Here is a 14,421-nt window from a genome sequence, read left to right on the forward strand (position 1 = left end):
ATTCAACAACATGTCTTTTGGCTTTCTCCTCTTTCTTTGTAACCTCCTTGTAACTCCCTTCAATTATGTGCAGTGGTTGTTTATGGTGATTAATCTTCATCTTTATTCTGATTAATTCACTTGTTGGAGAGTGGTTACATTTGCCTTTTATCTTCCTTGTATAGTTTATATATTGTTTGGAATTTTTTCACAAATACATAGATATACACATATATACATCATACACAAAATACAAAGAGCTAAACGCATTCGGCTCCACCTCTCACCTAAAAGTGCCTTTGAGTGAGAGTGATGTATAACCTTAGATAACGTTTCCGACGATACAATGTGCACCCTGGTTGCGCCGGAATTCGTTTTCAAATTAAGTGACGAAACGTCACGATACACCATTTTCCTTCGATCAAACAAGCACATTATTCTTATATTTTTGTAGCCTTTGAAACACTTATTTTACAACAAGATTAATAGTTATTATAGTATAAGCAGGCTTTTCAACAAAAAAAATGTAGTCCTGAGCCTATATGCAAGTTTTATGTAAGGATTAACTCTTATTCTTAAGTTTATTATTTACTAGAGTACAAGTATTAATCTATTATTTTAATTAATAAAAGTTTGCATTTGACTTTTAGCACTAATTATTACTTACAAACTCTACTTTAATCCTCGTTTATAATTTATATTCAACGAAAAATATATTTATAGATGATTTTCTTAGATTTATTTTGATAAAATATACAAGTAGAACATTAATAGCCAAACAGGTCATCTTTAATAAAAATAAAATAAAAAAAAAAACCTCATGTAGTAGAGATCTTTAAATCACTTATCTCCCCTATAATCAAATGTAAACCACTATATAAAGATGAAAATATAAATAATTAACCATCACACACAAGGGTAAAATCTCAAGTTTTTTGACATCCTCGTTCAACCAGTAAGCAACATTTAGCTAGGCTTATTCCTTTTGGTGATGAGCAACATTGGATAAATCATGTTCCCTGTGAGATTTCCCCATGTGCAATTATGGACTCCGAGTCCTTGAGTTAGTTAATGATAATGCCTTGTTTTTTTATTTAAAAAAAAAAAAAAAAAAAAACCATTAAGCTACATCCTCGATTTATACGAGATATATTTCCGGCCCAGCCCAATAAAAAGAGCACTACCCAAAAGGCCCAAATTTAAAGGCCCAATATCAAAAAGCCCAACATCAAAGGAGAGTTTCATACAAACAGACGCGTAAATAGACGAAGTAACACGGAGAAGAAAACAAGGCCCCGCATAACATCCACGCAACCCACAACTCTTTACATCGTCAGCTCGTCAATGCTTTTATTCCCATTTTCAACCGCTCTTCTTCGAATCATCCCGCAAATTCAATTCCAATTTTCGTTAAATTTTACATTCGATTAAAATTTGTTGTTCTTAAATTTGATCCTTCTATAATTCAAAATAAAAAATAAAAAATGGAAATTGATGGAGGTGGAGGAGAAATGGTGATGAAAATTGATCGAAGAGTAGAAGCACTGGGTAATCTTAGAGTTTTACCAGATGAAGTTATTTCTGAAATTATCAGTTTTCTCTCTCTTCAAGATGTTGCTCGTCTTTCTTGTGTTAGCAGGTATTTTAATTTGATTATTTGATGAGATTATGAAAATTTTAAATCTGTTTTTATAATGGATGAATTTGAAGTTGAAATGTTACAAATTTTTTAATTGATGTGTTCTTGTCAGTTTTGTTTGTTTTAATTTGTAATTTTGATTGATTGTCTGTTTTTGTGTTTATTTAGCTACAATGTACAAGTAGTAAATATTAAATCTGTGGTGTGGACATGATCTCATGCATTTGAATACTAGTAATTTCGTCATATTATGATTGAATTGACATTGGAAATTTTATTGGATTCGAATTCGGTTATTATTAACAATTAACGACTCCAAAGTTTGTCCTATACTTAAATAGGATGTCCGTAAAAAGTTGTCACCTTTGCTATGCTATGTAGTGATGGTTTATGATTTGATTTCCTCACTATGCGACTATTCGAATTAAGTGATGGGGGAAGGAAAGAATTCCGAAGTCTTTTTTTGCAATTCATATCATAGTTTTAGTTACGAGAGGTTGGAACAATGTGATCACATGGAGGGAATCAACTTTAAGGACTTGTGAGCTGGTGTGGATGTCATAGGGTTTTCTACTTTGTATGATGCATGCATTAATTCTATATGCTGCATCTCATACGTTTAATTATTTAAGAGAAATACGCCTAAATGGAGAGTACAAAGTTGAAAATTAGAACGTAGGGAGTATAGTATATAGACTATAGAGGGGTACAGGCAAAGATTAATTAGTGCTTTGAATTGGATGATGATGGGCTACATTATTGGCTCATCAAAATACTTACACTTCTTATTTATTGAGAAGTAGGAGATGGTCATTGTATATCAGCTTAAGGCTTATACAAATAGTTATTAGTGAAATAAGAGATGTTTCTGGTTATGTGTTACTAAAATTTAACTTTTTATTATTTCATGGTACAATTGCATACATTCGTCTTCCGCTACCCTATCTGACACGAGGGTCTCTTAAGAGGCATTGGGGTGGTAATGATGTTGTAATGAATATCAGCAAAGGTTTATGGATAAATGGTGGAAGAGATCTTATATATGGTTGTGAAGGGATAAAGGATATGACTCATGTATGAATTGCAATTCATTTTTCAAATACACTATAAGTGAATCAACTTCGTTAAATTTTGGGACATGTTGACTCAATGTTGGGTTCTAATAGAGTAACAGGGTTTAAATTATTTTTTTCAAGTATTGGAGATTGGTTAATATCTAAAGTGTAGTTAAGAGTGTTTAAATAGATTTGATGGTACTATTACCAAGGAGATGTACTTTTTTTTTCAAGTGTCCACTGGCTGAGATAGTTTATTTTTAAATTTTGGGTTGGAAATTAGAAAATTGGAATCAATGCTGCATGAAATCTGGTACTTTTATGGTAGTTGGATGAAGTAATTTGCTACTGATTTTAATTAAAGTACTAACGCAGTCAAACACGGTACATATGCTAATGTTTGAGTTTACTATATATAATAAAATATTTAAAAAAAAAAATTATATAAAAAGTTAATGTTATGAAACTTCACACTACAACCTATTTAAAACATTTTATATGACAATAATTGCCATTCATACAATATTAAAAAGCTATAGTCAAAGTATGTGAGTAGTAAGAAAAACTCTAAATTGCGTATTCTAGAACGGAGGAAGTAGCTCACAAATGAATTTACATTTTGTACCACACACTAATTTGGGTATTCTAGATAGTGCTTTGTGAAGGTAGGGGGAGATGATTAGCTAACAGTGGTTTTAGACTTGTGTCTTTGGACGGGCATCTCTTGAGAAGGTATTCTAGTATGCACATGCATGAGGCAAATCGCTTTTGAAGGACTTGTGTTTGTTTGTGGGTCTAGCTGTTAGTCCCACATGTTGTATCTTAAAACTTTACATAGCTCTAGAGGATAAAGAATTACTGGAATTCTGAGAAGTTAATGCATTATTTCGAAGTGTTCCCCATGTTTTTGTGCATGGTTTCTTAATATTTATTCTTATGAAGCCATTTTCTTCTTAATATTATATGCAGTGTAATGTACATATTCTGCAATGAAGAGCCTCTCTGGATGAGCCTATGCTTGAAAACTGCAAGTGGTCTCCTTGAATATAAAGGTTCATGGAAGAACACGACACTTCAACTGTATGTTTTACAAGACAAGTCTCTTGATTAAAATGCTTGTGTATTTTGAACTATTTTCCAATGAATTTTGCATCTTATGAATGTTAATTATAGAAATACTGCACATGGAAATGAAGCACCTCTAAGGAAGCGCTTGCATTTTGAAGGTAATGTTTCCTCATATTGGATTCCTGGTGTCAATCAAGAGTTTCATTATAGGATGATATGAATGATTGAGGTTGATAAATCACTTCTGCTATGTTCTCGTTGGCTAAGCTTTCATCTATATCAACGCAGGATTTTACTCATTGTTCTTGTACAAGAGGTGGTATCGGTGCTATACCTCACTGGGCGGTTTTTCTGTGGATAATGGAAATGTGGAGAGGAAAAACAATCTTTCTATGGAGGACTTCCAAAACAAGTATGATGGAAAGAAGCCGGTATGTTTGACTTGTATCTGGCTGTTACAGGAATTGTAACATCACAGCAAGTTTAGTGGGAAAAATACTTCAATTGGAAAAAGAAAAAAAAAAGAGTAAAATAATAACCCCACCCTCCCTTCCCCAACTCCTTTATCCACCTTTTCTTCATCAATTCACCACTCTGAACAAGATGCAAACTCTTTGATTGTGGGTCCTTCTGTTACACAGCTCATAAATAGCTACAATTAACTGAATGATTTGTATGTTGGCTTTGACTGATGCTCTGCCTGAAAATACGAGAATTTCCATACTACTTATCTGACTATTGACTGCTACACACAGGTTTTGATTGCTGGTTTAGCTGATTCCTGGCCAGCAAGAGAGGAATGGACTTTAGACCAACTATTGCTCGATTATGGGGATACAACTTTCAAAATTTCTCAACGGAGTCCTCGGAAAATTAAGATGAAATTTAAGGATTATGTCTCCTACATGAAACTTCAGCGTGATGAGGATCCTCTATATATATTTGATGAAAAGGTGCAATCACAACTATTCTTACATGGCTGAAGTTTTATTTATCTAGTATTCTAGTTGAAAACTTAAACATATGTTGCTTGCAGTTTGGAGAAGTGGCACCAGGTCTTCTGAAGGAGTATGCTGTGCCTCATCTTTTTCAAGAGGACTTATTTAATGTTCTGAACCCAGATCAACGTCCACCATATAGATGGCTCATCATAGGACCAGAGAGGTCTGGAGCTTCCTGGCATGTGGATCCAGCTCTTACTAGTGCTTGGAACACTCTTCTATGTGGGCGTAAAAGGTGAAGCTTGTGTTTAATTTTGTTCACTAGTGGTTACTAACATTAGCATCACTAAATCAAATTTATTACTGAATTTATGGCGTTGAGAATTTCTGTTGCTTACATGAAAATTTATTTGGCCACCTCTTTACATTTCTTGGGCCTGTCCCAAACAGCCAGTTTATCATCAAAATGGAAGTTGTGCCTTTGTCAGTAATAAGCTACTAGCTAACAATAGCTTATAGTTTTTGTATACATGCATGTTACAGGCCAATAATCTCTTCTTAATCCCACTAGATGATTTCTTATTATAGCATCCATAACAAGCCATTGTCCATTTGTCCCTCTATCATGTACCACTTATTATAACCATGCCATTCCTACAGGAGGATTTGTATTAAGTGGATGTTGATGAATAGAAGTCTGTGTAGGCCTCTGCATGTTAGAAATGCTTTTGTGGAATTTAAGCTCAGTTAACATGTGTCCTTTGGATGGGGATCCTCAGCTAACATGCATCCTTTGTATGGAGACCATATTGTTGAGGGATCTGACAGGAAATTTAAAAATTATAGTTATCATAAGTAGCTTGGTAGAATGCAGTTATATCTCCTTAATACTGATAGTGTCTGCGGCTTTCAGACTTTCAATGGTGCTAAATCTTCCAAAACTCTTCTAACCAGAGCTGCAAGTGTGCTTCTGATGTCATCTCCTTATTATCTCTTATCTATTTATGCTGAGGATATTAAATTTCTAGCAGCAATGACTGTCCCTGGTTACTTTTTTGAGGGTGGAGGATGGCAATATCTTACTTCTACCCTTGTTAACTTGGCAAGACAATCAAGAAGCGAAGCTAAAGAAATCTCCGTAATTAAGAAAAAAGTGGAAATTTGATTTTTTATTTTTTTAAACTTACATCAGCAACACCTTGTCAGTACTCATTATCCTACAACTATTATGGTCTTAAATGGTCATATTGTATGCATGTATTCCGTGATGGATCCAATAAGAGTTTTCTTTTGAAAGATTATTAGAGAATTTTTGAAAGAATATTAGAGAAGACATATTTGTAAAATTAGAAATTGGTAAGGGAAAGCAGTAATACTAGTTAGTGAATGATGATAGTGATTGTACTTGTGACAGACAATATGTAAGAATAAAATGTAACAAAATTCATGAAAATAATCGAAGTCTGATTTCAAGTTATGTATCAAGCAAAAGATAAATGATTAGAGTGCTTTATCACTTGAAAAGTTGAAAGACTTTGAATCTGGTACGGAGTATTAAATAGCATCACATTACAGATATTATTGATTTCAAGGATTTTACATTTAATTCTGAAATGAAGGATAGAAAGTTTGGGATTTAGTTTTATAAAATAAGTGTTCTATTTATCACTGAAAAGCTTGGTGGATAAGAGAATAATTGAATTTTTGCCTTTATGCTGTGTTTTGTATTGTGTTGACTGTAGTATTAATTTTTTTTGCTGTGTTTGGTTGATTAGCACTTCTTGCTGAATGGCTGGATGAGTAATTAAATTTTCCTTCTTACCATATTTCCCAAAAAAAGAGAAAAAAGAAAAAAATAAAAAAATCCGTAGCAGTTAAAATCACTCTGAGGCTCTCAGCTGCCAATATATCCTGGAGTGTAAAGTATACAGTTGTGAGCCTCGGAAGTATGTTAAATTCAGCCACCGTTTATATTTTTCTGACAAATTATTTCTGCTTCAACTTATTTTGAATTCTTTCATGAAATTCTGAAAATGTCATTAGTTGGCAATAATATTTATTAGTTCTGCTGAACATTACAACCCGGTATAGATGCTAATTATGAATGGATTTAAACTTGAAATTATGAGAAGAAAAAAAGGAAACCGGGGGAAGGATTGTATTAATGGAACTAAAGCAACTTATTTATCCACCTTTTGACCTCTTACATCACTTTCTCACTCTACAACCCTCTGCCACACTCAGCCTCTTCCCCAAGGCCTTAACTGATTTGCTGATGTCACTAAGGTATATTCTCCAAGTTGTTCTTATTAAGTCTCCTAGCATAGGTAAGGCTAATCTGAGGCCTGGGGTAGCTTGGTGGCATCACAATACAACCCCTTGAAGGAATAGCCAAGCAAAGAGTACAAAGGTTAATGAAAGTTTGGGTTCTGGAAAGTGATCAAGCTGTTCATATTCTATGAGGTGATTACTTGTGTAGTTGCTCTTGTTAAAACTTTCCAAGAAGTACATGGTATTATGGTCATTCAGGGGATATTACCTAAATTAGAAGTTGTTTTAAACTCTTCTCTCTGCACTTTTCCCTCTTGGTTCTTGCTTATTGATTGTCATATTCTTCAGCTCAACAATCGTATGTGAGGGGGAGATGAATTCTTTTGACATATTTTTATTTGCTTATGGTTGACAATCTTGACATTCTTATAGGTATAATAAAGCTGTAGCCTATCGGTATAATAGTAAAGCTTTCAATTAAAAAATGACAGATTTTTTTTTTTTTTTTAATTTTTTTTTTTAATTTAATGGAAAATGAAGATAAGTAAACGTTCCCTTTTTAAGGCTTGATTGCTGACCCTAAAATTTCTGTCACAATAGGTGGGCACTGTATCCTCCAGGTAAAGTACCTTTAGGTGTTACTGTGCATGTAAATGAAGAGGATGGTGATGTGAATATTGAGACCCCATCATCTTTACAGGTAAACTGATGCTAACTTGTACTAGTGTCAATTCATGTAATTGCTGGTTCTACCAGTCACCTTTATGTATTTATTTAGTTTTGATTTTGTCTTAGTAGTGGTGGCTTGAATTTTATCCACTCCTTCCTGATGAAGACAAGCCTTTGGAGTGTACTCAATTGCCTGGTGAAACAATATTTGTCCCAAGTGGTTGGTGGCATTGTGTGCTGAATCTGGAGCCCACTGTTGCAGTTACACAAAATTTTGTTAACTCCACAAATTTTGAGTATGTATGTCTGGATTTGGCTCCAGGATTCCGTCATAAAGGGGTTTGCCGTGCTGGATTTCTTGCTCTTGTTGATGGAAAATTTGAGGATATGGATGAGGTTACATCCTTTGCTAGAAATTGTTCGAGTCCAAGAGATGTGCTTAGGAAAGAAAAACGAATCAGATCAGACCATGTGTGCTATGATAGTGCTAGCAATGCTGCTGCTGCTAATTGTTGTAATGTCTGGAATAATGACCTTCCATATGATATTAATTTCTTATCAAAGTTTTTGGATGAGCATCGGGATCATTACAACTCTATGTGGAGCTCTTCCAACTGCATCGGACAGAGAGAGATGAGAGAATGGTTATGGAGGCTTTGGATAGGAAAACCAGGAATGAGAGACTTGATATGGAAGGTATGTTTTCCTCTCATTGCTATAACTTCTCCCTTCTGTAGATTTAATATCAATGCTCCAATGCCTTGAGTATGGCAATAATTTCCAGCAGCACATATCATGATTCTGAGGAGAAACGTAACTAAGGATACATTATTCATTTATTTAATATAACTCAGTAATATACTACAGCATTTTCTGATGATTTACTTATATGAACACTATTCATGCATGTATAACTATGGATGTCTGCTATGCTGTCTGTAGATATTGTAATGCAAGTGCTTTTCCTGGCTGTGACATGAGTTTATGTAATGCAACTGCTATTCCAGGCTCTCAAATATTTCTGTCTCAAAAAGGGACTCCTCTATATTTAACAAAGTTTAAGGCAACTTTGCTTTTATAATGTATGTTGTTTGACTTGTCCACTTTGTTTGGTAGTTGGGACCTATAAAAACTTATCTTCCATATATACTAGGTACATTAGGTATGGTAATGAAATAAGACATTTTTAGGGTTTGGGAGTAATTGATTAGGAAGAGTGTTTTGAAAGTGAGAAATGGCACACAAGCTTTATTAAGCAGACATATACATTGGGACTTTTCTGTGTGTGTGTTTGTGTGTGTTTTTGTGAAGAACATATGCATTGGGATTTTTAATAATGCAATGAGACTTTCTTTTATGGATGGATGAATTTCATCATATGGCTTCAGATGTTGAATCCTTCAGAAGCATGTGGCTAGTAAAGTCGCCCTGGGGACCCCTTTACCAAGGAAATGGATTTGAATTGTAGCTGGCATAGTTTCATTCTTAAATTATCCTGTTTGTGCTAAAAAGGAAAGGTCAGTTAACTCAAAATTCTATGAGAAGTAGGCGCGTCTTGTTGGCTATATTTGGGCAAGGTATGTATTAGTCACCACAGAGGGGTTTTTAAAAAACTAAAAAATAAATAAAATTAAAAAAAAAAAAAAAAAAAAAAAAAAAAAAAAAAAATTGGTTACCAAATCTCTGATTCTGCTGGATTATTGTCATTTTTTTTTCCCGCAATTAGGGATGAGGTGGGTGTGTCTATTTATAACCCATGTCTGTCCTATTATCCCTCTTTATATTATGACAACAAGGCTAGTGGATGATATTTGTGTGAAAACTAGCATGATTAAGTGAAATTATCTTGATGGGTTTCCCTTGCTTCTTAAGTGATCATCAGGATGTTGGATGTACACTGGTAGCTGACTTTATTCTTTACTTCAAATCACTCAAATTATGATGACTTAATGAGAACATGTTTATTGGTTAAATTTTCCTTTGTCTTCTGTTAGTAAACGATATATTCTTCCCCATTCAGTTCTTGTCATTTTATTGCATTTTCAGAAATAGTCTATCTAAAGCCTATATCCTCTTAGGTATAGTATCCACTTTTGCATGGGCTTTAGTAAGCTGGGCTAGTGATGATGTTGCCCAACAGCTTCATTGCATGCTATTCAATTTACGCAATTATTGCAATGAGGCAATTTCCTACAATCTGCTTATTTGTAAAATTTTGTATATGTTCAGGGAGCATGTCTTGCCATTAATGCAGGGGAATGGTTAGAATGCATTGAGCAGGTTTGCAAGTATCACAATTTGTCTTCTCCTAGCAATGATGAAAAGTTGCCTGTCGGCACAGGCAGTAATCCTGTAAGTCCCTTGTCACAATGAGCTATGCTAATTGAATGTTGGTTTCCTGTATTATATCTTGAGGATTAGACCCTTCAATGTACCTGATAGAGAATGGTAGTTAAGCTTTCTGTATTTTCTTTTTGTAAGTTATAACTATGATACTATGTAGATCCTTGTTTCTGCATGTTGTAGCTAACCGAAATTTTTCTCCCCACAACTCCCCTCTCAAATCATGAAAAGATAAGATTATTAGACAATGAGAGGTCCCATGTTCAGGTGTTATAATGCTAAACTATTTTGGTGTTAGAATCACTGGGTGCTCAGAGGTTAAGTTTGGCTGAAACCAAATTCTCTTAATAAGACAAGTTCAGTGTTGGGGTTTCAATTTCTGGATTTCTTCTTTGCCTGATTTCTTTCTAGCTTTTTGACAAACTGGTCTCGTGGTCTTAGAGATTTTGACTCCTTACTATGATACATTAGGTGCTAAGGTGTCAACTGAAGTGTTTTTGCTCTCTAATGTTTCTGTACAGGTTTATTTGATTGCGGAGAATGTAATTAAAATCTATGTTGAAGGAGGGCTGGAATCTTCAGTTTATAGTTTGGGCACTGAGGTATATTGTTTGACTCTCTAATATCCAGAGGGATGTTTTCCTTTACCTTTAGAACAAAGATAGTGGGGCCACCAGTTTGACCTTTAATTAACATGCAGCTTGAGTTTTACAATCTACTATTGCAAGTGAAATCTCCTTTGAAGGAGCATGTTCCTGATGTCTTGGCCAGTGGTTTTATTTCTCTTGACAATGGATCTTACACTATCGCACCTTGGGATGGTAAAGGAATGCCTAATGTGATAGCTGACAACATTTCAATGATCGAGGACTGCAATGGTTATGGAAATTCTTTTGGTTTATGGAGCAAAAAGTTGTTTGATTACAAAAATGCAGGACTCCATGCTTCTGAAATCAGTAATCTACCTGAAAACACAAAGATCTGGCCTTACATTGTGACAAAAAGATGCAAAGGAAAAATATTTGCTGAGCTGTAAGTTGACCTTGGAAGCATAATTCAGTTTTTTTTTCCTTTTCCTTTTTAGCATCTATAAAAAAATAAATAAATAAATAAATAAATTGTTAGTTATCTGACTGAATTTATCTTTGGTTACTGCAGACAGGATTCACTGTCTTGGGAGAATGCGCTGGATTTGGCTTCTTTCTTAGGGGAGCAACTACATAACCTTCATATATTGCCCCTTCCTCAGCATGATAACTTAAATTTCGCAAATATTAGAAGGGAACTTGGCTTGGCTCCCAGTATTACTTCTATGAAAATTGATTCTCTTGATTCTAATGACGCTGCAGTCTGGGAGATATTTCTCCACAGCCTTATTAAAAAGGATGTCGTGAGCCACTTGAAAAAATGGTAATCTGAGATATTATATGCCCTTTTTGTTGTGTTTTGAATTCCTTGCTTTATAAAAAATGTTGGAAAAGCTTCTATGTTGCTGATAAAAGTTCTTTATGCCATGCTTTACTTACTATGCTGCCTGTATCATTCTTTACAACAGCTTTTGTCTTCATGTTTCCTGAAAACTCCTCCCTCCTCTATTGGGAAAACCATACAGTAAGAAAGAGACTTGGGAACCTTTGTGTTCTTACTATGACGTTTGGTTTTTTTTATCTTATAGCCAATTTTCCATCAAAGCAGAGAACACATCATGACCCATGACTTTTGAGAAAAGTCATGGGTCATGATGTGTTCTCTGCTTTGATAGAAAATTTGTTACAAGGTTTTTTACCAAACTTCTTTTGAGTTCCAAAGTTAAAGTTAACCAGAATAATTCAAGGCTATAACAACTCCTGAAAATTTTAAGCCAACATACACTTTTACCTTTGACATATATGACTTGAGCAATGCAAACATTCCATCCTTTCTCCTTGAGGAAGATATGGTTAGATGAAGCCTGATATACTTCTTTCTCTGAATTCAGAGCTTTATTGCTGTAGTTTTTACTGCTTACTGTCACAGCTACATTGTCCACTAGAAAAAGAACAAAAAGGAGATAAGCTGTTGCTGTTGAATTAAAATAGTCGGTGACTTTCAATTTATTATGCTCAACGACTCAAAGTAAATCAGAACAAGCACTAAAACACCTTTCTGTATCATTTACAATATTAAATTTATGCAACATTTGGGATGTTTCTGCTTTGAGCACCTCATCTAATGTCTAATAAAATTTAGGATACTTAGTAAATCTTGGATCCACATTGTTCCTGACTATATTGGCGTGCTATTTGCAGGGGAAACCCTATACCAGATAGCCTCATTGAGAAAGTTGTTGGATACCTTCCCAATGATATCAAGAAGTTGCATTCTATATTTGAGGTACAATTCTGAACCCCTAAATTGATAGTACAAAGTATTTTCATGTTGTAATCCTGTACTTTGTATTTCATAATGTACTCGTTAACAAATACAAAATCAGGAAATAATGATATATTTCAGGGAGCAACATGTTCTTGGATACATTCGGACATCATGGATGACAACTTATATTTAGAGCCTCAAAGTAGCATCCATTTATCTGACCATTCTGACAATCAATCTGGAAATGGAAGCATGAAAAACGGAGAAGTGGAGTCATGGAAGGCTTCTCACATTCTTGACTTCAGCAATCTATCAGTTGGTGAGGCTCTTCACTAATAATCTGATGTTCCTAGTTTATTCTAGCACTTGAACAGTACTAATTATCCCATGCTTCCATCTCCAGGTGATCCTATTCTCGACTTAATCCCTATTCACCTAGATATATTTAAAGGAAATCCACACTTGCTTAAGCAGCTACTATCCAGATATAAGCTTCCATTTTTCAACAAGGGCTCTCAAAATAATCTGACCAAAGAGGTCATGAAGTTTCAGCGGGCCTCTTATCGTGCAATGTGAGTTATAGCTATTTTATACAAAGAATCTTATGTGACTCATGCTGTCATGCAGACTGAATTGCTTAATCAATTGAACTCTTTTGTTTTTGTTACTATGCATGCATCTGAATGTGTATTTTTGCTTGCATGTCAACACATACATGGAGCCACGCACCTTAAAAACTTAAACATTTCAGGTTGGCATTACTGTAGGATTTCCAGGAATGTAATATGGTTGCTGTTTCAATTGAATGTAATACATTCTCTTTGTCTCTTTCTGCCCTTGATAAAAGGTCACAATTCTGTCTAGGCATACCCAATATATAGGCCACTGTTGAAATTTAATAGGCTTTAATATCACCCTTAAGGCCAGCCTTAACAAAGAAGTCCGAAGATTTTATTACAGAAAATGATACAGTAGGATTTTCAGGAATGTAAATTAAACATAGTGATATCTATGGTAACTCAAGTTCTTTAATTTAAAGCGGGAACTCCACGTCTCTTTCTAATTTGAGATGTACAGAGCATTTTAGAATTTTATGCCTGAACCGTGTAATTTGAATGCTTGCTGACAGGTGTTACTGTATACTCCATGAGGATAACATTCTGGGAGCTATTTTTAGCATATGGGAGGACTTGAAGGACGCCAACTCTTGGGAAGATATTGAGGAACAAGTTTGGGGAATTCTGAACGAGAGTATGGATTTATCTTAGTTCTGTGACCAAAGATATTAAGATAACATCCTTTTTTTCAAAAAAAAAAAATCTTCGTCTCCAATTCTCAGACCTATTTAGTCAGTGCTGTGACTTTCATCTTTCATGAATGTATTTCCAATTGTAGATTTTTATATACCATTCTTTGTAACTCCCTTTCTTCAGCAATAGAAATTTTTTCACTTGCCTGTAAAATTGTGTAAAAACAACTTTTTTTTTTTTTTTTTTTTTGAAACAAGTGTAAAAACAACTTTGTTTCATAAAAATTTTAACTGTTAAATTTTAAAATGTTGTAGTTGTCCTTTTCCAGAGTTTAATTTGGATTATGACCAAAGATCCTAAATTTAATAAATTCATAGATTCAAACATTATAAGCTTGTAACATACTTGAGTTCCAATCTTATAAATGGAATTGCTAAGTTCACACTAGTTTTAACAAATTCATAGATTCAAACATTATAAGCTTGTAACATACTTGAGTTCCAATCTTATAAATGGAATTGCTAAGCTCACACTAGTTTTTAAACTCATATCAGGAAATTTTCTATTGGTCGTATGGTAGTAATGGTACAGGTCTACAGGAGCTTGTTCACACTTGGTCTTGAGCCGTGGATGTGTACTAGCTGATTCAAGTGTAATTCCCCTATTTTACTAATACTTTGTTTGGATTGAAGGATACGGGAAGTAAAGTTAAAATTCCCACCATGGACTAATGGCTCCCCCAAAGGACTAATTGCTTTAGCTTTAATTATCGATTTTTGAAACAGCAATTACAGTTCCATTTAACTCAAATTCGGCACATAAATAAAATTTAGGGGATAGGGGGAGATGGT

At 34.4% G+C, this 14,421-nt stretch overlaps 1 protein-coding gene across 2 annotated transcripts; it reads left to right on the forward strand.

Annotated features, from left to right (window-relative positions):
- The first annotated feature begins 868 nt into the window (after positions 1-868).
- On the forward strand, positions 869-13,783 carry LOC110709663 (F-box protein At1g78280-like). 2 transcript variants are annotated; one of them, XM_021887879.1, is made up of 16 exons: positions 871-1,618; positions 3,643-3,753; positions 3,847-3,899; positions 4,030-4,172; positions 4,497-4,694; positions 4,778-4,977; positions 7,554-7,653; positions 7,752-8,318; positions 9,852-9,974; positions 10,487-10,567; positions 10,666-10,997; positions 11,124-11,375; positions 12,254-12,338; positions 12,459-12,639; positions 12,724-12,892; positions 13,450-13,783. In XM_021887879.1, exons 1-16 carry the CDS (start codon positions 1,464-1,466, stop codon positions 13,586-13,588), a joined length of 2,889 nt encoding a protein of 962 aa, XP_021743571.1. In that variant the 5' UTR covers positions 871-1,463; the 3' UTR covers positions 13,589-13,783. The 2 variants fall into 2 exon arrangements, with proteins under 2 accessions (XP_021743572.1, XP_021743571.1); XM_021887880.1 differs by lacking the exons at positions 12,724-12,892; positions 13,450-13,783 and having other exon boundaries at positions 869-1,618; positions 12,439-12,637.
- The last annotated feature ends 638 nt before the right edge of the window (positions 13,784-14,421 follow it).

The sequence above is a fragment of the Chenopodium quinoa genome, unplaced genomic scaffold, assembly GCF_001683475.1.
Source record: "Chenopodium quinoa cultivar QQ74 unplaced genomic scaffold, ASM168347v1, whole genome shotgun sequence".
NCBI classification, from domain to species: Eukaryota; Viridiplantae; Streptophyta; class Magnoliopsida; order Caryophyllales; family Amaranthaceae; genus Chenopodium; species Chenopodium quinoa.

Coding starts and splice junctions, on each gene's coding strand:
- LOC110709663 (XM_021887879.1), top strand. CDS start 1,464: ATGGAAATTGATGGAGGTGGAGGAGAAATGGTGATGAAAATTGATCGA. Junction 3,754..3,846: donor AAGAACACGACACTTCAACT/GTATGTTTTACA, acceptor TGTTAATTATAG/AAATACTGCACATGGAAATG. Junction 10,568..10,665: donor TTTATAGTTTGGGCACTGAG/GTATATTGTTTG, acceptor ATTAACATGCAG/CTTGAGTTTTACAATCTACT.